Below are 27131 nucleotides of genomic sequence, written 5' to 3'. Positions count from 1 at the left end.
GAAAATTTTGTCAAAATTTTATTTCTATAAAAAACTGTATTTTGTCAATTTTCTTTTGTCGAAATTTTATTTCTATTACAATTTTTATCAAAATTTTATTACTATAGAAAATTTTGTAAGTTTTTTTTTCTACAGAACATTTTGTCAACATTTTATTACTACAGAAAATTTTGTCAATTTTTTTTTATAGAAAATTTTGTCCAAAATTTTATTTCTATAGAAAGTTTTGTCAATTTTTTTTTTTTAGAAAATTTTGTCAAAATTTTATTTCTATGGAAAATTTTGTCAAAATTTTATTTCTATAGAAAGTTTTGTCAAAATTTTATTTCTATAGAAAATTTTGACAAAATTTTATTTCTATAGAAAATTTTGACAAAATTTTTTTCTATAGAAAATTTTGACAAAATTTTATTTCTATAGAAAATTTTGTCAAATTATTCCTCTAGAAAATTTAACTTTATTGCCAAGAATCTAAATAAAATTTTGTACAACATTTTCTATAGAAATAAAATTTTGTACAAAATTTTCTATAGAAATAAAATTTTGGACAAAATTTTCTATAAAAAAAAATGACAAAATTTTCTATAGAAATAAAATGTTGGCAAAATTTTCTATAAAAATTTTGCAAAATATATTATTTTTTGATTGGTTTTTTTTTTTAGTAAAATTTGTAGACTATTTTTGGCTCGTGGGGTAACCGTGTTCCTAAGACGAATACCGAGTCAATGTAGGCTTAAGAACTCCTTTAACGAGGAACCCGCCAATTGGACAAACCTCCGATATAGAGAATTTCTTTCTTAACAAAAATATTTTTTTTGTTTTGAGAATATTTATAAATTTATATTTTATGTATAAAATTAAAAAAAAAATTAAAATCATTTTCGAAAGAAAACTATATCAACATTTTAATTATAACGACAAAATAGGTTTCTCAGTTTTGTGGTAGACTACGTAATCATTCTAATGAATATTAAATTTGTCATAGAGAACAGCTTACTCTCTATTTCTTCGACTCTTGGGAAAGAAGTTAAATTTTATGCTATTTTTCCAATAGCTTTTATACTGTTACACACTCTCTCTCTATCTCTCTCTTTATTTTACATAACAAATTTTTAAAAAATTTTACTTCTCTAGAAAAATTGTAAAAATTTTACTTCTCTAGAAAAATTGTAAAAATTTTACTTCTCTAGAAAAATTTTAAAAATTTTTTTTACTATAGAAAATTTTGTTAAAATTTTTTTTACTATAGAAAATTTTGTTAAAATTTTATTTCTATAGAAAATTTTGTCAAAAATTTATTTCGTATTTGTTGTTTTGATCTCAGCTTAAAAACTATTGCGTTGACTAAACTACAAGAGTAGCTTAACCAACGGAGGAAAATAATGTTTGTCAAATTTATTTGGGCAAAGCCCTATAAACTGCAAGATGGTTGGATGAACGCACGTTTCGGAATTGCCACATCCCTCATCAGCATCCTCTGCTTGCAACAAAACTATCAACTAATTATCAGAATAAATTCATGTAGTTCACTAAACCCAAAGTGAACCGCACTCGAAGCTTCCGACAAAAAAGGTTTATGATAGTTGGCCTTTGCCTAAATCAAAAAAAAAAAAGATCAAAATAACAAATATGATTGAAGTACAAACCAACAATAAAAAACAAAAACGAAAAATTTAATTTTTTTAGAAAATTTTGTCTAAATTTTGGTTCTATAAACAATTTTATTTTGTCAATTTTTTGTCCAAATTTTATGTCTATAGCAAATTTTATCAAAATTTTATTACTATAAAAAATTTTGTCAAATTTTATTTTCTACAGAACATTTTGTCAACATTTTATTTCTGTAGACTACAAGATGGTTTGATGGACGCACGTTTCGGACTTGCCACATTCCTAATCAGCATCCTCTACTTGCAGCAAAACTATCAACTAATTATCAGAATAAATTCATGTAGTTCACTAAACCCAAAGTGAACCACACTCAAACCTTCCGAAAAAAGGTTTATGATAGTTGGCATTTGCCCAAAGAAAAAAAGATCAAAACAACAAATGTGATTGAAGTACAAACCAACAATAAAAAACAAAAACAAAAAATTTTATTTTTTAGAAAATTTTGTCAAAATTGTATTTTGTCAATTAGTTTTTTGTCCAAATTTTATGTCTATAAGGCCGGTATGCACCTCTAGCGAAATTTTCGGTAGCAAAAATTTATTTAAGTCTACAACAAAAAAACAGGGCTGCGTACACAAATTTTAAACCAGCTAATCGCTTTTAAAAATTGTTAATATATGTTCCAAATATTCCTCAAATAAATTGTTTATTATTTACAGACCTTTTAAAACTTTTACGCACACAATGATTGTAATAAATTAAATGTTTGCTGCCAAAATATGCTTTTGACAACCCTGTTATTTTCATTAGAGGTGCGTACCAGCTTACGAAATTGAACGCTACCGAAAATTTCGTTAGCATAAATAGCAATGCATTTCTTATGGGAATGAAATTTTTCGCTAGAGGTGCATACCGGCCTATAGCAAAATTTATCAAAATTGTATTACTATAGAATTTTTTTTTAATTTTTTTCTACAGAACATTTTGTCAAATTTTATTTCTGTAGAACATTTGGTCAAAATTTTATCTTACTCTCTCTCTTTCTTAGATTCTTGGCAATATAGTTAAATTTTCTAGAGGAATAAAATTTTGACAAAATTTTCTATAGATATAAAATTTTGACAAAATTTTCTATAGAAATAAAATTTTGACAAAATTTGCTATAGAAATAAAATTTTGACAAAATTTTCGATAGAAATAAAATTTTGTCAAAATTTTCTATAGAAATAACATTTTGACAAAACAAAAACAAAAAATATTATTTTTTAGAAAATTTTGTCAAAATTTTATTTCTATAAAAAACTGTATTTTGTCAATTTTCTTTTGTCGAAATTTTATTTCTATTACAATTTTTATCAAAATTTTATTACTATAGAAAATTTTGTAAGTTTTTTTTTCTACAGAACATTTTGTCAACATTTTATTACTACAGAAAATTTTGTCAATTTTTTTTTATAGAAAATTTTGTCCAAAATTTTATTTCTATAGAAAGTTTTGTCAATTTTTTTTTTTTAGAAAATTTTGTCAAAATTTTATTTCTATGGAAAATTTTGTCAAAATTTTATTTCTATAGAAAGTTTTGTCAAAATTTTATTTCTATAGAAAATTTTGACAAAATTTTATTTCTATAGAAAATTTTGACAAAATTTTTTTCTATAGAAAATTTTGACAAAATTTTATTTCTATAGAAAATTTTGTCAAATTATTCCTCTAGAAAATTTAACTTTATTGCCAAGAATCTAAATAAAATTTTGTACAACATTTTCTATAGAAATAAAATTTTGTACAAAATTTTCTATAGAAATAAAATTTTGGACAAAATTTTCTATAAAAAAAAATGACAAAATTTTCTATAGAAATAAAATGTTGGCAAAATTTTCTATAAAAATTTTGCAAAATATATTATTTTTTGATTGGTTTTTTTTTTTTTAGTAAAATTTGTAGACTATTTTTGGCTCGTGGGGTAACCGTGTTCCTAAGACGAATACCGAGTCAATGTAGGCTTAAGAACTCCTTTAACGAGGAACCCGCCAATTGGACAAACCTCCGATATAGAGAATTTCTTTCTTAACAAAAATATTTTTTTTTTTTTTTTTTTTTGTTTTGAGAATATTTATAAATTTATATTTTATGTATAAAATTAAAAAAAAAATTAAAATCATTTTCGAAAGAAAACTATATCAACATTTTAATTATAACGACAAAATAGGTTTCTCAGTTTTGTGGTAGACTACGTAATCATTCTAATGAATATTAAATTTGTCATAGAGAACAGCTTACTCTCTATTTCTTCGACTCTTGGGAAAGAAGTTAAATTTTATGCTATTTTTCCAATAGCTTTTATACTGTTACACACTCTCTCTCTATCTCTCTCTTTATTTTACATAACAAATTTTTGGATAACATTTTGTCCATTTGGCACATGTATTTCCCTCCAAACCCAGTAATGCCAATTTAGTGCTTTTAGCACCAACAATTATAAGGCTGTACACTTGGATAGATAAAATTAAAAATGCTTCAAATCACATCATACCCAAAATTCTAAAATACGTCTTTGGAAGTTTTTTATTTTTTTGTTTTTTGTTAGTAGTACATTGAAGTTTAGTTGGCTGGAGTAGTTTTTATGGTGGGAACTGGTATGTTAGAATTCATAATATATTTTTGGTGCTTTTTGCCCTTCGGTAGTTGGCAACACTGTCCAAACCCCCATTGCAATCATCATCCTAATCAATAAATAAGCTCTCATAGAGAACAGCGAACTCTCTTTTCTTTGATGCTTTAAAAAAAATAAAAAAAATAAAAAAAAAAACAATAAAATATTTTACTAAACTGCACAATCGTAATTTTTCCAATATCTTTCAAATGGTTATCTCATTTAATTTCCCTTTACACACCAAATTATGGATGACATATTGTCATTTGGCGCATTTACTTCCTCCAAACTCCCACTTCAATTATCATCCTAATCAACAATTAATCTCATAGAGAGTAGCTAACTCTCCCTTTCTTCGATTCTTGCCAAAGCTGTTAAATGTTTTGCCATATTGCTCTCAATCGTTACTATCCACAATATTTCCAATATCTTTCAAACTGTTACCTTTTAATGTTCCTTTATACACCCAATTTTCGATGACATTTTGTTCAATTGGCACCAGGTATTTCCCACCCCTCACAACATTTGTTACAATTTCTATACAAACTTAAAATTAACCACGTAAATACTTTTACTGGCTTTTGAATGTTTCCATAGTTTCTGGGGACTTTAATTGCCATCATATCTGGAGTTCGTTAAAATTTTTTCCTGTCTTTACTTCTCATCAACAATGCTTTTGGTTTTGGTAACGGTTAGTTTGGTTTTAAGTTTTGTATGTGTAATGCTTTTGATGAAACTTTAAGGAAAATATTTTCCCCAAACTTGGCCATAGAGCGAGTGAAGCATATTCATTAAGCAACATGGCGTATTTGGAATATTTGTTTTTGTTTGCCACAAATTATTGCAGTACTTGGTTAAATCTTTTGGCTTGTCCATTTGTTACACCCGGTATTAGGGTAGTGGTTTGTGTGGCATAAATATGGCGAAGTTGTTGTCAATGTAAGTACATGTTGTAATATTTGAGATTCTTTTTAGAATGGGTGGGGGTATGTAAAGTAGTCGAAAATTAATAAATTTAACACAAAAACCGGTGTATGACAACCGGTGGTCCGGTTTATCTTCTTACACCAATTTCGGTTTTAAGGAAAATCTGATTTGCGGTGAACCGGTAGAAGAAGCGGTGTTTCCCAGACCTCAATAATATGTAAAATATGTAAAGTAGTCGAAAATGAATAAATTTAACACAAAAACCGGTGTATGATAACCGGTGGTCCGGTTTATCTTCTTACACCAATTTCGGTTTTAAGGAAAATCTGATTTGCGCTGAACCGGTAGAAGAAGTGGTGTTTTCCAGACCTCAATAACCGGTTTTCGGTTTACATCTGAGAATTTTAAGAAGCTGCGAGGAAAACACTTCCACATTTTTCTTTCAAAATTACGTGTTTTTAACCGGATTTCCAAAATCGGTGCACCGGTTTTGGAAAATAGTCTGGCTTTTTTAAAACGAGTCAAATTGACCCGGGTTTTTAATCAATCTACCTTCATCTTATTTGTCTTATGGTACTTTGTAGTAATCTGAAGAGAGAATCATTTATAGAATAAAAAGATCGCCTCTCTGAATCACATCTCATGTATGATTGATATTATTTTGCTTTTCTTTTCCCTAAGAAAAGCTTCAGTTTTCCATAATTTCCGTATTTTGTATTTTCCAAATGGCATCCCTAATATTGTTGGTATTTCCTTTGGATTTCGCCATCCGTATTGTCACCATCAGCTTTGGTGTTGCTTTTAGTTGGCTTTCCCTGTTGTTTGTTATAATCCTAAGAATTTTTTCTCAACTATTTTTAGTTTTTTTTCCTCCATTACGCCTTGGCAGTTAAGTTTACAGTTTGTCTTGTTATTTTTCTTTTGTGTTTCATTCTCCCATTGCTCTTAAAACCTGTCTCCATTTGTGTGTGTTTTTTTGCTTCTTTATATGTCCATATAGATAGAATAACATGGCATTATTTAAAAATTCTTTTCATTTTCTTTAACGTCCATCTTATTAACATCATTCATGAAAGAAAGTGCACTGACACTGTCTGTCTATTTCCTTCTGCCATCATTGATAGGCGGGGGAGACTATACCATTCAACGACGCCGACTTTTCCTTTTTATCCATTTTGGCCAAAAAGAAACTTGGCTCAAAGAAATACTTCATTACGAAAAATGACCAATATCCGTGATGAAAAAAGAAAACTGTTTTTCTTGTGGCCCAGTTTTCTATTAAGCAAACAATGCATTCAATGTTGATGCCAAGATCCTACCGGAAACGGAAATGCATTGGTCCAGATTTGCAAAAAAAAAAAAAAGTCTGCAAGAAGAATCAGAGGGATTGTCGAAATATTACAGTACTGTGTATGTTTTTTTTCTTTTTTATTTTTAATGGAAATATTTTTAAGTTTTGGAGGTTTTTTATTTTTATCAGAAAAAAATATAGAAATCTTATAACTTAAATAATATTTGTTGTAATAGGCAAAGATTTTTTGGTATAAGGAATAAACTTCTTAACAATCGAAAGAAATTTTGATGAAGATAAAGAGAATATATTTATTTATTTTTTTTTTAATTTAGTCAATATATAGCTTCGATATTTGTTATGTTTACTGTTATGAAATGTCTGCAGTATTTGTCTTCATTTTTGTGGGTGTTATTTGGTTGCTGTACGAGTCCTGTTATGTTTCCATGGGGGAAATAATTTGAGAGTTATTGCGAGAACATTGATATAAAGAGAGATAGATATATTAAAATCAATAAAAATAATAGAGAATTTTGTCGGATAAACTTATTAACAATCGAAAGAAAATTTTATATGTAATATTTATGTTTCTTAAATTTAGTAAAGATTTAGTTTCGATATTTGTTATTTTAACTTTTATGAAATAGTTGCAGTATTAGTGTGGGTGTTATTTGTTTGCTGTTTGAATCCTGTTATGTTTACATGGGGGACAATAATTTGAGAGTAATTGGGAGAACATTGATATAAAGGAGAGAGAGAGAGATTTAAACCAAAGAAAATAATAGGAATGTGGCTGTTGTTTGATTGCTCTTTGTGTTTGGATCTTGTTATGTTTACATGAGGGGAAAGTATACCCAATAACTCGTGAGAATATATTATTGGGAGAACATTGATATAAAGAGAGAAAGAGATATTGAAATCAATGAAAATTATAAGAATTTATTTTCTAGAACCGAACAATGGGTTTTTCTTCATATTTTGTAACATTAACAATCAATATAGTCATATCAAGGAAACTATTCATTGAATTTAACAATCTGGTTAGTCTACATTTATTGTAACCTAAAAGTTATTGAAATTAATTTTTGTGTAATCATATTGAGTGGCTGTTATTTGGTAGCCGTTTTTATTTGAGGGGGGGGGGGGGGGGGGAATACTTTGAGAGTTATCGAGAGAACATTGATATAAAGAGAGAAATAGATATTAAAATCAATGAAAATAATAGGCCATAATTTTTGTGGGTGTTATTTGGTTGCTGTATGAGTCCTGTTATGTTTACATGGGGGAAAATAACTTAAGAGCTATTGAGAGAACATTGATATAAAGGGAGAAAGATATATTAAAATCAATGAAAATAATAGGCACGTGACCAGGGCTGCCAAGTTTGCCGATTTATCGGCATTTAGACGATTTTTTTACACAAAAAATAACAAATGCAGATTTTCCGATTTTTGCCCCAAAATTACGATATTAGGTCCGTTCAAAAATGTTGGCGAAGCAGTTAATTACGATATTAGGTCAGTTCAAAAATGTTGACGAAGCAGTTTGGAACCAGCAAAAGAGAAAATGCATTTGACAGTTGACAGATAGAGAAACTTCAAGTTTTTGCTAGAGATTTCATACATGTTGGAGCTATACCTCATTTTACATCTACAATATTAGTATCACAGTTGCCACTCGTGCCAAAAATAATTCACCAAAATTTTAAGAAAATTTTACAAAAAAAAACTACCAAACAAAAAAATATATTTTTTGAAGTTATTGATAGAATTTAAATATTTTTTTTATTCGAAAGAAATGTTTTATATTGAATTTATAGAAACTTTTGTCAACATTTTATTTCTATAGAAAATTTTGTCAAAATTTTTTTTCTATAGAAAATTTTGTCAAAATTTTATTTCTATAGAAAATTTTGTCAAAATTTTATTTCTATAGAAAATTTTGTCAAAATTTTATTTCTATAGAAAATTTTGACAAAATTTTATTTCTATAGAAAATTTTTTCAAAATTTTATTTCTATAGAAAATTTTGTCAAAATTTTATTTCTATATAAAATTTTTGCAAAATTTTATTTCTATAGAACATTTTTGCAAAATTTTATTTCTATAGAAAATTTTTGCAAAATTTTATTTCTATAGAAAATTTTGTCAAAATTTTATTTCTATAGAAAATTTTGTCAAAATTTTATTTCTATAGAAAATTTTGTCAAAATTTTATTTCTATAGAAAATTTTTGCAAAATTTTATTTCTATAGAAAATTTTTGCAAAATTTTATTTCTATAGAAAATTTTTGCAAAATTTTATTTCTATAGAAAATTTTTTCAAAATTTTATTTCTATAGAAAATAATGACAAAATGTTAATTCAATAGAAAATTTTGTTAAAATTTTATTTCTATAGAAAAGTTTGTTAACATTTTATTTTTATAGAAAATTGTTGTTTTGATATAATGTCTATCAAAGAATATAATATTAATTTATTTTCTATACCTGAACAATGGCTTATCCCAGGTATTAATTAATAATAAATTTTGTGACAAAAGAAGGAAGGCCTATTTATCAAAATCCACAAAAAGATCAATTTTTTTGCTGCATATAAACTATTGAATATAAAAAAAATCCAAATATGGATAAAATCGGAAAATTTTGAAGACGAAAATCAAAGATTTCTGATTTATTCCTCCTATTTTCTTTCCTTATTTGTCACTTTCGCAACTATCAAGCTACTTTTGACATGCATATATTATTTATGGTTTTGCTCAGATAAGAGAAAACAGTTTGAGAGTCATTGGAAAAATATTAATACCAATTGACTAATGTAATGTAGTAATTAGAGATGGTTTCGCAAGATACGTTTGACACGGATGGCTCATCTATAGGTTGTTTATCTATAATTATACTGAGATGAGAGAAAACAGTTTGAGAGTCATTGGGAAATCAATTGAGTAAATTAAAGTAGGTATTGTAAAAGAATTAGAAGTCGACTTTTGAAAATTATATTTTTTTTAATTTCCGAAAGTTGATTTTCAAAAATTGGAAAACTCGTTTTTATTAATTTGGTTTTAAATTTATATATATTATTTTCATTTTATAAAAAAATCGTTCAATTAAAAATTGTCCTGGTATATCCATTTCTCGATAATTACCATTTCATATTTTTTCAATACATTAAATTTGTATTATTTCCTCAATGCATAAAGCCATAGAATTTGGTTTCTATTATGCCTATGCTGATGCCGTGCTTTAGTTTTTGTTTTGTACATAGAATACTTTCTTTTACTTCCTTATTTATATTTATTCTATTTTTATGTGTTTTTTTTATTTTTTGCTTCTGGTGAATATAATTTGCTAAACAGTTTCACAGTCTGAAAGCGAGGAGAAGTGGAAAGAAAGCAGATGCCAGCCGGTTGAATGCACTCACAAGCTGCTAATAGAGGCTTGCTATGCTCAACTATTATGCTAGACGGGCTTTTGGGTATGCTGAAAAAGAAAGCACAGAATATAATATAATATACAAGTTTTCCTTTTCCATGAATTCTATATTTCACAAAAAAAGGAATTAAATATTTTATGGGGTATTTGTGAAAGGCTTACTTTTGTTTTGTTTCCTCTTTTTCCGTCATGATAGTGTTTTTGTTTGTGGTTGCCCGATAATAAAATAATTCTAAAGAAATAAATTAACAAAAAAAAATGGACTTCATTTAAATTATCTGAAAATTATGTGAAATTCCATATTGTGGTTTTGGTATAGAGTTTGTTATTTGTTCTTTATTTTGGGTTTACATCGCTATGCCATAAATAAAATTTCTCCATAGTTTTTTTTCTGAATTATTGTCTGTCAGTAAAGTTCAATGCACAATAAACCATAATATTCTGCATAAAAAAACAACGAAACAAGACTTTATACAAGGGACCTAAATGCAGTTGAGCAGAAAAAACAAGTAGCAAGGATGTAATTTATCTTGTTTGGTGGAATGGGGAAGAAGGAATGTTAATACAGATTTTATATGAAATTTAGTCGCAATTTAGATTTTAAAGAAAATGTTTACCAACACACTCATCCGTATTTTTATCAGATGTGGATGGCGTCGTCCATGACCAGTGCTACCAATCGAATAAAAGATAAAAAAAGGTTATAGCTGTTCAAAAATAAATGAAAAAAAAATTCTATAGAAATAAAATTTTGACGAAATTTCCTATAGAAATAAAATTCTGACAAATTTTTTTATAGAACTAAAGTTTTGACAAAATTTTCTATAGAAATAAAGTTTTGACAAAATTTTCTATAGAAATAAAATTTTGACAAAATTTTCTATAGAAATAAAATTTTGACAAAATTTTCTATAGAAATAAAATTTTGACAAAATTTTCTATAGAAATAAAATTTTAAAATAAAATTTTGAAATAAAATTTTGACAAAATTTTCTATAGAAATAAAATTTTGACAAAATTTTCTATAGAAATAAAATTTTGACAAAATTTTCTATAGAAATAAAATTTTGACAAAATTTTCTATAGAAATAACATTTTGACATAATATTCTATAGAAATCAAATTCTGACAATTTTCTATAGAAATATAATTTTGACAAAATTTTCAATAGAAATAAATTTTTGACAAATTTTTTATAGAAATAAAATTTTGACAAAATTTTCTATAGAAATATAATTTTGGCAAAATTTTCTATAGAAAAAAAATTAAGAAAATTTTCTATAGAAATAAGATTTTGACAAAATTTTCTTTAGGAATAAAATTGTGACAAAATTTTCTTTAGAAATAAAATTTTGACAAAATGTTCTATAGAATTTTCTATAGAAATAAAATTTTGACAAAATTTTCTATAGAAATAAAATTTTGACAAAATTTTCTGTAGAAATAAAATGTTGTCAAAATTTTCTATAGAAATAAAATTTTGAGAAAATTTTATACAGAAATATAATTTTAAAAAAATTTTCAATAGAAATAAATTTTTGACAAATTTTTTTATAGAAATAAAATTTTGACCAAATTTTCTATATAAATATAATTTTGACAAAATTTTCTATAGAAATAAAAATTAAGAAAATTTTCTGTAGAAATAAAATTTTAAGAAAATTTTCTATAAAAATAAAATTTTGACAAAATTTTCTATAGAAATAAAATTTTGACAAAAATTTCTACAGAAATATAATTTTGAAAAAATTTTATATAGAAATATAATTTTGACAAAATTTTCTATAGAAATAAATTTTTGACACATTTTTTGTAGAAATTAAATTTTGACAAAATTTTCTATAGAAATAAAATGTTGACAAAATTTTCTATAGAAATAAAATTTTGACAAAATTTTCTATAGAAATAAAATTTTGACAAAATTTTCTATAGAAATAAAATTTTGACAAAAATTTCTATAGAAATATAATTTTGAAAAAAATTTATATAGAATATAATTTTGACAAAATTTTCTATAGAAATAAATTTTTGACACATTTTTTGTAGAAATGAAATTTTGACAAAATTTTCGATAGAAATAAAATTTTGCAAAAATTTTCTTTAGAAATAAAATTTTCACAAAATTTTCTACAAAAATAAAATTTCGAAAAAATTTTCTATAGAAATAAATTTTTGACAAAATTTTCTATAGAAATAAAAATTTTGCCAAAATTTTCTATAGAAATAAAATTTTAAATTTAGAAATTAAATTTTGCTAATTTTTTCTACAGAAGTAAAAGTTTGCAAAAATTTTTAAAAAAAATAAAATTTTGACAAATTTTTCTATCGAAATAAAATTTTGACAAAATTTTCTATCAAAATAAAATTTGGACAAAATTTTCTATTGAAATAAAATTTTAACAAAATTTTCTATAGAAATAAAATTTTGGAAAAATTTTCTATAGAAATAAAATTTTGACAAAATTTTCTATAGGAATAAAATTTTGACAAAATTTTCTATAGAAATAAAATTTTGCAAAAATTTTCTATAGAAATATAATTTTGACAAAATTTTCTATAGAAATAAAATGTTGACAAAATTTTCTATAGAAATAAAATTTTGACAAAAATTTCTATAGAAATATAATTTTGAAAAAATTTTATATAGAATATAATTTTGACAAAATTTTCTATAGAAATAAATTTTTGACACATTTTTTGTAGAAATGAAATTTTGACAAAATTTTCGATAGAAATAAAATTTTGACAAAATTTTCGATAGAAATAAAATTTTGACAAAATTTTCTATAGAAATAAAATTTTGACAAAATTTTCTATAGAAATAAAATTTTGATAAAATTTGCTATAGAAATAAATATTTGACAAAATTTTCTATAGAAATAAAATTTTGACAAAATTTCCTATAGAAATTAAATTTTGCTAATTTTTTCTAAAGAAATAAAATTTTGCAAAAATTTTTCAAAAAAATAAAATTTTGACAAAATTTTCCATAGAAATATAATTTAGGCAAAATTTTCTATAGAAATAAAATTTTGACTAAATTTTCTATAGAAATAAAATGTTGACAAAATTTTCTATGGAAATAAAATTTTAACAAAATTTTCTATTGAAATAAAATTTTGACAAAATTTTCTATAGAAATAAAATTTTGACAACATTTTCTATAGAAATATAATTTTGACAAAATTTTCTATAGAAATTTAATTTTGACAAAATTTTCTATAGAAATATAATTTTGACAAAATTTTCTATAGAAATAAAATTTTGACAAAATTTTCTATAGAAATAAAATTTTGACAAAATTTTCTTTAGAAATAAAATTTTGACAAAATTTTTTATAGAAATAAAATTTTGACAAAATTTTCTATAGAAATAAAATTTTGACAAAATTTTCTATAGAAATAAAATTTTGACAAAATTTTCTATAGAAATAAAATTTTGATAAAATTTGCTATAGAAATAAATATTTGACAAATTTTTCTATAGAAATAAAATTTTGACAAAATTTCCTATAGAAATTAAATTTTGCTAATTTTTTCTAAAGAAATAAAATTTTGCAAAAATTTTTCAAAAAAATAAAATTTTGACAAAATTTTCTATAGAAATATAAATTAGACAAAATTTTCTATAGAAATAAAATTTTGACTAAATTTTCTATAGAAATAAAATTTTGACAAAATTTTCTATAGGAATAAAATTTTGACAAAATTTTCTATAGAAATAAAATTTTGACAAAATTTTCTATAGAAATATAATTTTGACAAAATTTTCTATAGGAATAAAATTTTGACAAAATTTTCTACAGAAATAAAATTTTGACAAAATTTTCTATAGAAAAAAAAAATAAAGAAAATTTTCTGTAGTAATAAAATTTTAAGAAAATTTTCTATAGAAATAAAATTTAGACAAAATTTTCTTTAGGAATAAAATTTTTACAACATTTTCTTTAGAAATCAAATTTTGACAAAATTTTCTAATCTATTTCTAATTGTAATTGTTCAGTTTTACGAGCCGAATGTTTGGAGCATTAGTATCCCGAAAACTGAAATTCATCAAAAAAAAATCCAAAACTACATCTTAACTTTCTCCAGATAAGAATTGCATTTGAGTTTCTAATTTTTTTTGGCTTTCAATAAAGCCAAACCAATTTAAACTATGGCATCCACATGACCGGCATTTTAACAAACGAAAATTGAAGAACCGCCCTCTCACCACCAGCTAGATTTAACTTTTTAGGATGATGATGATGATGACGGATGAAAATGGTTATCAAAACTGACACGATGTTATATTCATTTTTATCGTTTTTCTTGGTTGATGTTGGCTTTATTGACGATGATGAACATTTTAACAGGAACTAATGTTCCCAGAAAAACATCTACATGGTATCCCGACATCATATAGAACAACTTGAATGGGATGTATGTGCAGTCTGAGGAATACACACATATAGTTCACATTGAAGAGAGTTAATAATAGGAATGTATACAGATGGATTCATAGATAGAATAGTATCCACATTTTTTTTCAAAATCTAATTTGTTTTGGAAAATTTTATCAAAATTGTGTGGAAAATATTGTAAAAATTTCATATGGAAATTTGGCAAAATTTCTTCTGAATTTAATTTCTTATAGGAAATTTTATATTTTTTTTTCTTATAGGATTTTTTTTTTTGCTTATAGAAATTTTGTTTTCTTATAGAAATTCTGACAGAAAATCTTGTCGAAAAAAATGTTAAAATAATTTTGTAAAAATATAATTTTTATAAAAATTTTTTGTAAAAATTTTATTTCTTATAGAAATTTTGTCAAAATTTCTTATATCGTTTGGAAAATTGTTTTATTCAGTTTATTTCGTATGGATTTTTTTAAAATGCCATTTCTAATAACTATATGGTAAAAGTTTTATTTCTTATAGAATTTTTGTCATTTTTTTATTTCTTATAAAGGGTGATTTGTTAAGAGCTTGATAACTTTTTTTAAAAAAAAAACGCATAAAATTTGCAAAATCTCATCGGTTCTTTATTTGAAACGTTAGATTGGTCCATGACATTTACTTTTTGAAGATAATTTCATTTAAATGTTGACCGCGGCTGCGTCTTAGGTGGTCCATTCGGAAAGTCCAATTTTGGGCAACTTTTTCGAGCATTTCGGCCGGAATAGCCCGAATTTCTTCGGAAATGTTGTCTTCCAAAGCTGGAATAGTTGCTGGCTTATTTCTGTAGACTTTAGACTTGACGTAGCCCCACAAAAAATAGTATAAAGGCGTTAAATCGCATGATCTTGGTGGCCAACTTACCGGTCCATTTCTTGAGATGAATTGTTCTCCGAAGTTTTCCCTCAAAATGGCCATAGAATCGCGAGCTGTGTGGCATGTAGCGCCATCTTGTTGAAACCACATGTCAACCAAGTTCAGTTCTTCCATTTTTGGCAACAAAAAGTTTGTTAGCATCGAACGATAGCGATCGCCATTCACCGTAACGTTGCGTCCAACAGCATCTTTGAAAAAATACGGTCCAATGATTCCACCAGCGTACAAACCACACCAAACAGTGCATTTTTCGGGATGCATGGGCAGTTCTTGAACGGCTTCTGGTTGCTCTTCACTCCAAATGCGGCAATTTTGCTTATTTACGTAGCCATTCAACCAGAAATGAGCCTCATCGCTGAACAAAATTTGTCGATAAAAAAGCGGATTTTCTGCCAACTTTTCTAGGGCCCATTCACTGAAAATTCGACGTTGTGGCTCGTTAGTAAGTCTATTCATGATGAAATGTCAAAGCATACTGAGCATCTTTCTCTTTGACACCATGTCTGAAATCCCACGTGATCTGTCAAATACTAATGAATGAAAATCCTAACCTCAAAAGAATCACCCTTTATATTCCTTTTTTAATTTTTGAAGGACATTTTTTGTCAAAAGTACACAGCAAAAAAAATTGGAAGTTGTTCTTTTAGAGCGCATCCCGGAATGCCTTATCCAGTTTTTCTCCACTTCCGATGCAGTCCTTTTGGACAAGTCTTAAAAAGTACGGAATTAGGCCGTTTTAACTGAAAATTTGAGTATTGGACAATTAAATTTCGCAAAAAGAATAGAAAATACTGATAAAAATAATAATTGAAATAGAAAAAAATTGTTTTAGTATTTTTTAAAATTCTTCATCCAAATCAACTTCCAAGGCACAATGACTATCTTTTACATTCCTTGAAAGGATTTATATCGTTATCCTTGCAGCTTTAGCACCATGCCTTTTATGACTACTGGAAGCCACCATGTACACAATTATAATGGAAGGTGGATGGGGAGAAATGAAAGAAGAAAATAGTGATTGTGATTGTAATGCAAAGTGTTTGAAGAAAAGCATTCAGTCTGAAGGACCAACATCATCAGTTGACACGTGATAAGAACGAAGATGATGAGTTTTCCCATTTTGACAAAATTTTCTTTAGGAATAAAATTTTGACAAAATTTTCTTTAGAAATACAATTTTAACAAAATTTTCTATAGAAATAAAATTTTGACAAAATTTTCTATAGAAAAAAAATTTTGACAAAATTTTTCAGAAAAATAAAATTTTGCAAAAATTTTCTATGGAAGTAAAATTTTAACAAAATTTTCTATAGAAATAAAATTTTGACAAAATTTTCTATAGAAATATAATTTTGACAAAATTCTCTATAGAAATAAAATTTTGACAAAATTTTCAATAGAAATAAAATTTTGACAAAATTTTCTATAGAAATATAATTTTGACAAAATTTTCTATAGAAATAAAATTTTGACAAAATTTTCTATAGAAATAAAATTTTGACAAAATTTTCTATAGAAATAAAATTTTTCAAAGAAATAAAATTTTGCAAAAATTTTCTATAGAAATAAAATTTTGACAAAATTTTCTACAAAAATAAAATTTTGACAAAATTATCTATAGAAATAAAATTTTGCAAAAATTTTCTATAGAAATAAAATTTTGACAATATTTTCTATAGAAATAAAATTTTTACAAAAGTTTCTATAGAAATAAAATTTTGACAAAATTTTCTATAGAAATAAAATTTTGACAAAATTTTCTATAGAAATATAATTTTGACAAAATTTTCTATAGAAATAAAATTTTGACAAAATTTTCTATAGAAATAAAATTTTGCAAAAATTTTTCAAAGAAATAAAATTTTGCAAAAATTTTCTATAGAAATAAAATTTTGACAACATTTTCTACAAAAATAAAATTTTGACAAAATTATCTATAGAAATAAAATTTTGCAAAAATTTTCTATAGAAATAAAATTTTGACAAAATTTTCTATAGAAATAAAATTTTTACAAAAGTTTCTATAGAAATAAAATTTTGACAAAATTTTCTATAGAAATAAAATTTTGACAAAATTTTCTATAGAAATAAAATTTTGACAAAATATTTTATAGAAATAAAATTTTACCCAATAAATATGTCAGGTGATAGATAATAATTGTTAAGTTTTACGAGCCGAATGCTTGGAGCATTAGTATACCGAAAACCAAAATTCATCAAAAAATCCAAAACTACATCTTAACTTTCTCCAGATAAGAATTGCATTCGAGTTTCTAAATTTTTTTAGCTTTCAATAAATCCAAACCAATTTAAACTATGGCATCCATATGACTGGCATTTTAACAAACGAAAATTGAAGAACCGCCCTCTCACCACCAGCTAGATTTAACTTCCTATAATAATAAAATTTTGACAAAATTTTCTTTAGAAATACAATTTTAACAAAATTTTCTATAGAAATAAAATTTTGACAAAATTTTCTATAGAAAAAAAATTTTGACAAAATTTTTCAGAAAAATAAAATTTTGCAAAAATTTTCTATGGAAGTAAAATTTTAACAAAATTTTCTATAGAAATAAAATTTTGACAAAATTTTCTATAGAAATATAATTTTGACAAAATTCTCTATAGAAATAAAATTTTGACAAAATTTTCAATAGAAATAAAATTTTGACAAAATTTTCTATAGAAATATAATTTTGACAAAATTTTCTATAGAAATAAAATTTTGACAAAATTTTCTATAGAAATAAAATTTTGACAAAATTTTCTATAGAAATAAAATTTTTCAAAGAAATAAAATTTTGCAAAAATTTTCTATAGAAATAAAATTTTGACAAAATTTTCTACAAAAATAAAATTTTGACAAAATTATCTATAGAAATAAAATTTTGCAAAAATTTTCTATAGAAATAAAATTTTGACAATATTTTCTATAGAAATAAAATTTTTACAAAAGTTTCTATAGAAATAAAATTTTGACAAAATTTTCTATAGAAATAAAATTTTGACAAAATTTTCTATAGAAATATAATTTTGACAAAATTTTCTATAGAAATAAAATTTTGACAAAATTTTCTATAGAAATAAAATTTTGCAAAAATTTTTCAAAGAAATAAAATTTTGCAAAAATTTTCTATAGAAATAAAATTTTGACAACATTTTCTACAAAAATAAAATTTTGACAAAATTATCTATAGAAATAAAATTTTGCAAAAATTTTCTATAGAAATAAAATTTTGACAAAATTTTCTATAGAAATAAAATTTTTACAAAAGTTTCTATAGAAATAAAATTTTGACAAAATTTTCTATAGAAATAAAATTTTGACAAAATTTTCTATAGAAATAAAATTTTGACAAAATATTTTATAGAAATAAAATTTTACCCAATAAATATGTCAGGTGATAGATAATAATTGTTAAGTTTTACGAGCCGAATGCTTGGAGCATTAGTATACCGAAAACCAAAATTCATCAAAAAATCCAAAACTACATCTTAACTTTCTCCAGATAAGAATTGCATTCGAGTTTCTAAATTTTTTTAGCTTTCAATAAATCCAAACCAATTTAAACTATGGCATCCATATGACTGGCATTTTAACAAACGAAAATTGAAGAACCGCCCTCTCACCACCAGCTAGATTTAACTTCCTAGGATGCAAAAGTGTTTGAAGAAAATCATTCAGTCTGAAGGACCAACATCATTAGTTGGCACGTGATAAGAACGAAGATGATGAGTTTTCCCATTAAAATTGTCATAAATAGTTTATCAATCACATCTGGCTGTCAAGAGCAACAAGTAGCACTGGTTGCCATTTACTCAGCATCAATAAGATCTAGTATCACGGCATTGGAATATAGGGCAATGACTTAGTTTGTGGGGAATATGGCAATCGTTTCCTAAATGGCTTGAGAAAATCAATCAATTTTCTTTTAAAATTCGATTTTTTTTTATTTATTCATTTATTTTAGTAATACTAAGCCTTAAAGGCCGACACATGTATTACATAGTAATATTTCATAGCCCATAAAACAAATCTTAAAACTATAAACAAAATAATAATAAAATCACACTAAAACTAAGTTTCGCTAGGTATTTCTACTATTGGTCCCCCAACCACAACTACACATAAAAAATAGTTAATATTTAATTAATATTTAATATCTAATATTCGCCCAAATCAGCAACATAAAACAAATACAGATATAGTACAAAAGGATAAATATAAATATAAAGTTTGTGAAGAAAAGCCTTAAATATTTACCCTTCAGTTCTGAGTCAAGTAAACCAACAGTTTCAGCCGAAAAGCATTGTTGGTGTGGGAAAAAACTCGTAGATCAACGGGTAATGGATTCCATATACGAGCTATACGCACGACAAATGATTTCTCAAAGGCCAAATTAACAATCCTAGGTATAATGATTTGCGTATTGCGACTTGAGAGGGAAAAACTAAACATATCACGTACAAGGTCCGGAACTCCACTTCTAATCACCTTGTAAAAGAAATTCAAGCACTTGAAATTGATAAAAGAATCAAAGTGCATTCCTAGCAAACTCTTGACATGTTCGGTGATATGATCACGCCTCTTCAGGTTGTATGTGAAACGTGCAATAGTGTTCACAATTCGCCTAATTCTCTGTTTAACATAGTCGAAAGTGCCAGACACAATTTCCAAACCATATAAAATATGTGGCATAAGTATGACCTTAGCCAATCTAGCTTTAACCCATGTCGGAAAACACATATTAGTAGAGTAAATCCTACGTAATATACTGTAGACCGTCCTTTGCACCATGTTAACATGAGGCTCAAAACTAAGTCTGGCATCAAGCAAAATGCCCAAGCACCTATGCTGCTCTACAAACTCCACCCTATCCTGACCCACAAATATATCCAGTTCACCTCTACCTCCAAACATAATTGCCTTAGATTTGTGAGGATTTATCACTAATGAATTCAACGTTGCCCATTGGACAACCTTACCAAGACAATTATTTACATCTCTCTCAACAATATGTAAGGACGTGCGATCACAACCGAAGAGAATCATGACATCGTCCGCAAATAAGTAAAATTTGCATGAGATATCAAACAGGCATCGAGGAAGATCATTGATATATAAAAGAAATAAAAGGGGCCCCAAAACCGAGCCTTGAGGCACCCCAGAGTTTATGGCAAGAATCGAGGAAACTTTACCATTCATCGAAACAAACTGTAACCTGTCACGTAAGTAAGACATAATGAGTTTACAAGCCGATCTAGAAAATTTGAACTGGTCCCTAAGCTTTGCAATCAAGGTGGAGTGACTAATCGAATTGAACGCCTTTGTTAAATCTAAAGAAACCAAAACACTAGATTCATTATTGTTAACATGACCTCTAATGGAATCAGTAACATGGAGCAAAAGTCCCGTAGTGCCATAACCTTTCCTAAAAGCAAATTGTCCATCGAAAATATCAGGTCGTGTCTGAATTAATATTTGGTCCTTCATAATATGCTCGCACAATTTCGACAAAACCGGTAATATGGAGATCGGCCTGAGATCGTCTGGACTACTCACCACTTTACATTTCGGTATAGGGACAACGCGAGCAATTTTCCAGGGTGCAGGGAATGTTGAGGACATCAGAATAGTATTAATCAAATGTAAAATCAAATCAGATATATAGGGAAAAATAAGTCTTAGGAATTCCAAGGTTATACCATCTACTCCAATAGCCCTCGATCTAACCTTATTCAAAGCCAAAACAACATCGTCAACATCTACGCAATGAAACGAAAAGGCACCTTCTGTCTCAGGAAAAATGAAGGAGTCAAAAACATCTCTTTCGTCCCTTATTGAAGAGCCACCCACGAAAAAGTCATTAATTTCATCAACATCCTGATCAACCCGTATCTCATCGTCCCCTAAGCACCCACCACCCTTTAGAACCCGCCATAGACCATTAGAATTCAGCCGATTAAAATACCTAAAATAAAACCGCCTCTTCTCTCTACGCATTACCGTTTTGGCCCTATTTCGGTACTTGCAATAAGTCCTCCAATTTCCTGGGGTAGCATCACTTCTATAGTTCCTGAATGCCAAGTCACGAAGAGAACGAGCCAGTAAAACATTGTTTGACTTAATCCAGGCATCACAAGAACAACGAATTACTTTCCTCACAACCGGAACAAAAGTAAACAACTCATTAATTAATATGGAAATAGTAGAACATACCTCATCCATGTCCAAAGAAGACAATGAACTACTGTCAAATTCAGACAAACAACTCGTCAATCCATGCCAATCTATACCCTCATAATCATAGTATTCAATCATCTTCTCAGTATTTCTCATATCAATATCAAACGAAGCGAAGATAAGAGCATGGTCTGATATAGACGGGCACTGTGCTTGTCCAGAGAAGTAGGTAGAACAATTCGAAAACAACATAACGTCTAGTAATGAGGATGTGTCATGAGCTAGATCATAGTGAGTAGGTTTAGAATTGTGCAAGATAGATAAATCTAACCGGAGACACAGTGAACGAAATAAACTTGCCCGAGACACGTCAAACAAGTTGCAATTTAGATCACCTACCAGAATTATACTCGTGTAGTTCAGTAGAAGATCACTGTGAGTTTCCTCAAATTTCTCCAAATCACACGGCGGAGGCAGGTAAACTACTCCAAAAAGAAACCGTTCACCACCTGAATAGAGCTCGATGAAGAGCGACTCACACTTCCCCAGAAGAGAGAATTTAAACACCACTTTATATTCAAGACCAGTGGAGATGTATATACAAACACCACCTCCTCTACAGTTTTGCCTGTCGTTCCTGATAATTTCGTAACCAGGAATGTGAACTGCCCTGTTGGAAATATCAGATTTCAGCCAAGTCTCCGTTATTGCAATAACATGCAGGTGAGAACCACATAAAATGTTCCTAAGTTCATCAAATTTGGTGGACTGTGACGATGGTCTTATACTGCGACAATTCCAATGGCCAGCGTTAAACTTTCCAAAGCCACATCTACGAAATGAAGACTTCAAATATGCATTGTTGCTAATCAAAGGGCCCATATTCAATTCAGAAGACATCAAAAATCAAAATTATAATTGTGGGGGGGATCAAATCATAGTTAAAAACCTTCAGCAAATCTAGTAAAAATAGTTCAATTTTCATTTAATCAATTCAATAAACAGCTGCTGATCGTTAAAATAGTGAGATCAAGAAAGATAGATAAGTTAAACTTTGTTAAAGTAAGAAAACTATTTTGAGAAAAGCTAGATTAGAATAACATAGTTAGATCTTTAGATTTTTGTTTCAATTTCGCGAGATTTTCGATATATAATTCCAAAAATTTAATGCCATCAAGGAATTCAAATTAAACTTAGCATTACAAAGGTTTAAATTTATATACAATGGCTACAATAGTGTTGCGATAAATACCTTTTAAAGCTACACGTAAAACAAGATACAATTTAGCAAAGAGTTAGATACATTGCATTACTGGCATAATAATGTCATTTAGTAAACCAATCAGGAGAAAAAAAAACACTTCAATTTGATATTCGATTTAAAGACAAAAGTTGTAATAAACAACTTAATTCGAATTAATGCAGCAGTACATGTATCTAACTTCTTTGCTTAAGTAATGGTGTACATTAAACACCAAAATGAGTTCCTATACTTCGCTGGTCTCCTGGAGGAGGACAGTGCACTCATTAGGATTCCGAACTACTTCCTTCCCATCAGGAAATACTAGTTTTGCTCTCAGTTTATCAGAATTTAGGATTTTGTATCGCGTCACAATGTGCAAACGTCGAAGCTTCATACAGACCACATTTAGAGCAGAAGCTGCAGGAGAGTAGTGATCATTCAGAAATATGCGATTTACCAAATCTCCACCATCCCCTTTTAATACATCAGACACCTTAAGCGATCTGGTCTTAAAATACTGGCGCATGATGGCATCTCTTATTTTTACGTTATGAAATTTCACCAGGATCCGTTTGCGACTGTTTATGTAGAATGCCTCACTTATATCGGTGTTACTTAAAGATACACCATAAAATGAGCCAATGGAAATAACTGTAGCTTCAAGGTCTGCTATTCCCTCAGGCAGACCACTAATAACAATGTCGTGACGGTTTAACCTTCTATGCAAAATGTTGTTTTCCGCTTTTAGAGAAGCAATTTCAATAGATGTTGTAGAAACAACTTGATCAATTCGCTCATTACACTTTTTGACATCAGCCTTGATTTCTGGCAGGGAATGGATCTGTGTTCTAATTTCATTGAGGGCTTCTTTAATTGAGTTCATTTCTAATGTGTTACCAGAAATGAATTCATTCAACTTCTTATTGACTCCTCGAACCTCCTCAAGCACAACATCAATGCTGGTACCATTATTCATTCCATGTTGACATGAGGCACAAGTATATAGGCATGACGGTACTGCCCTAATCACAAGTAAGTCATTGTCACTGATCTTCGCACACGATCCATGCACCCACTTTGAGCAAACATGGCATCTAATACACATTTGTGTTTTGGTAATGGTAGCATCGCATATGCCACATTTAGTCGGCATCTCGTAGCAAATAGATAGAGGTTATGTCAGCAATGCAGATACAACAACACAAATAATTTCTGAAGCAAGGTTAACAACAACAACAGCAGCGCCAAAATGTATTACGATTAAATGGTCAAAACAGTCAATAAAATCCGAATTCAAGGAAATTATTTTCGAAATTCCAATTTTAACCCCTTTTTACTTCTCACAAATAAGAAAATAGGTATGAAATACGCCAATAAACAAAGTTTATGCCAAAAACTTTATTAACGATCAGCTGCAGTAAAAATCACGTTTACTCGGGCATAGGGTTGCCAAAATAAAATAAATAAAAATAAAAAATTCGATTAAGAGGTTTTGTTAACGATCTTATTGTGAAATTGGTTTTCAAAGATTGTTTCCGCAAAAATTTAGATTTATTGGGGGTTGCTGAAGATTTGCTGAAATCAAATTTTTTTAAATCAATTTTTTTTACTACAAATTTTGTCATTTTAAGACATGGTTCTTGACAGGGTTATAGGAATTTTTCAAAGTGGACAAATATTTCTCTTGAAAAATTTTAATGGTGGTACCCTATGGCTCTATAGCTCCCTGATAATATTCTTAGTTTTTTCCTAATTTTTTTTTATCCATTAAATCACATCTATGCTTTACCACTAATTATATATTTTTCCGATTTTTTCTCTCTAATTTTAGCATTGCTGAAGAAAGGAAAAAACTTGGCAACGACCAATACAAAGCACAAAACTATCAATCGGCTCTGAAATTCTATGCCGATGCCATTTCATTATGTCCGGATTCAGCCACCTACTATGCCAATCGTTCGGCATGTTATATGATGCTCTCCAACTATACGAATGCGTTAAACGATGCACGCACAGCTGTACGCTTAGATCCAAAATTCGAAAAGGCCTATGTTCGTATTGCCAAATGTTGTGTGGCTATGGGTGATATAATTGGGGCCGAACAGGCCATTAAGAAAATCGAAGAATTGGATCCTCAAAGTAATGCTGTCAATACAGAGAAACATGCTGCTCAACAATTACGCCAATTGGAACAGACCGTACAAACAAATTACGAATCAAAGGCGTATCGTAATGTGGTCTTTTATTTGGATTCAGCCATAAAATTGGCGCCGGCTTGTTACAGGTAAGTGGCCTTTGTGGTATATTCAGCCAATGGCTTTATTTAATAATCTGCTCTCTATCTCACTCTCTTTTTGCTTTAGATATCGTCTCCGAAAGGCCGAATGTTTGGCATTTTTGGGTCGTTGCGATGAAGCCGTTGACATTGCCATTAGCATTATGAAATTGGATAGCACTTCGGCTGATGCCATCTATGTTCGTGGCCTGTGTTTCTATTATACGGATAATTTGGAAAAGGGTATCAAACATTTCGAATTGGCCCTTCAACTTGATCCCGATCATAAAAAGGCCAAAGAAATGCGCACGAAAAGTAAAACCCTCAAAGATATGAAAGAAAATGGTAATGTCCTTTTCAAATCGGGACGTTATCGTGAAGCTCAAGCTGTCTACACCGAAGCCTTAAAAATTGACGAGTTCAATAAGGACATTAATTCAAAATTGCTATACAATCGCGCCTTAGTCCATTCCAAAATAAATAATCTACGTGAAGCTGTTGCCGATTGTACGCGTGTCTTGGAGATCAATGACAAATATCTGAAAGCTTTACTTTTGCGAGCCCGTTGCCACAATGATCTGGAGAAATTCGAAGAATGTTGCAATGATTATGAGGCTGCTTTGCAAATCCAAAAGACTCCCGAGATTAAGAAACTATTACGTGATGCTAAATTTGCCTTGAAGAAATCGAAACGTAAGGATTACTACAAGATCTTGGGTGTATCACGTACTGCTGGTGAAGATGAGATTAAAAAGGCTTATCGTAAGAAGGCTTTGGTCCATCATCCCGATCGTCATGCGAATAGTTCGCCCGAAGAGCGTAAAGAGCAAGAACTGAAATTCAAAGAAATTGGTGAGGCTTATGCGATTTTATCGGATCCAAAGAAGAAAATGCGTTATGACAGCGGTCAGGATATGGAGGAACATGAACAAGGTGAGATTAGAGTTTACAAAAAACAACAAATGAATGGAAATGGACACCCACAAACGCCTAATTTTTGTCCACATTTGGGAGGTGTCCACTTATAAGAAATTTTGGGAATACTGTGAAATAGCTCAGAAGTGGTGGACACCCTCGGTCGCCTAGATTTTGTCCACATTTTTTGGGAAGTGTCCAGTTGTGAGAGGTTTATTTTATTGTGTTTATATAGGAAATATCTCACGTTAGGGACATGTACTCGAAAAATAGATCCCTATGCTTGTGTAAAATTTTCTTAAAAATTTATTACGACAAAATTTTCGCAAAATTTCTATAGAAAACTTTTGCAAAATTTCTATAGAAAATTTTATCAAAAATTTTACTTCTATAGAAAATTTTCTCAAAATTTAATTTCTATAGAAAATTTTATTAAAAATTTTACTTCTATAATTTTTTTTTCTCAAAATTGTATTTCTATCGAAAATTTTGTCGAAATTTAATTTCTATAGAAAATTTTGACAAAATGTTATTTTTATAGAAAATTTAAGTACCTCTTAGTTGGAGAGGCAAAATCGACCAAAACATCAATAATTCTATCAATCTACCAAACAGGAACAAATCTACCATTTTTGGTAGAATTCTACCAACTGTAGCAAACATTTATATCTATTACAAATTTTCTCAAAATTTTATTTCTATAGAAAATATTGTCAAAATTTTATTTCTATCGAAAATTTTGTCATAATTTTATTTCTATAGAAAATATTGCCAAAATTTTATTTCTATGGAAAATTTTGTCAAAATTTTATTTCTCTAGAAATCTTTTGCAAAATTTTAATTCTATAGAAAATTTTTGCAAAATTTTATTTGTATAGAAAATTTTTGTAAAATTTTATTTGTATAGAAAATTTTTGCAAAATTTTATTTCTATAGAAAATTTTGTCAAAATTTTATTTCTATAGAAAATTTTGTCAAAATTTTATTTTTATAGAAAATTGAAGTACCTCTTAGTTGGAGAGGCAAAATCTACCAAACAGGAAAAAATCTACCATTTTTGGTAGAATTCTACCTGTAGCAAAATTTTACATCTATTGAAAATTTTCTCAAAATTTTATTTCTATAGAAAATTTTATTTCTATATAGAAAATTTTGACAAAATTTCATTTCTATGGAAAACTAGCGTAACCCGGCCCATTTCGCTACGCCTCCCGAAGCATATTTTCATTAACTTAGTCGACCATTCGATCGACCTTAGCTCTGAAAACAAATTCGAAAAGATTTGAAC

General features: G+C 27.7%; 1 protein-coding gene across 2 annotated transcripts in view; it reads left to right on the top strand.

Annotated features, from left to right (window-relative positions):
* Tpr2 (Tetratricopeptide repeat protein 2) overlaps nt 1-27131 on the top strand; it is a 144335-nt gene that overhangs the window by 110368 nt on the left and 6836 nt on the right. For both annotated transcript variants that reach the window (XM_075297030.1, XM_075297031.1), the window contains exons 2-3: nt 24485-24937; nt 25017-25861. In XM_075297030.1, coding sequence (XP_075153145.1) covers nt 24485-24937; nt 25017-25861 — 1298 coding nt within the window. The remainder of the gene's footprint in view (nt 1-24484; nt 24938-25016; nt 25862-27131) is intronic.

Source organism: Haematobia irritans, chromosome 2 (assembly GCF_050003625.1).
Source record: "Haematobia irritans isolate KBUSLIRL chromosome 2, ASM5000362v1, whole genome shotgun sequence".
Lineage (NCBI taxonomy): Eukaryota > Metazoa > Arthropoda > Insecta > Diptera > Muscidae > Haematobia > Haematobia irritans.
Note: the sequence above shows the minus strand (reverse complement) of the source record. Positions and strands in the feature narration are given on the sequence as shown.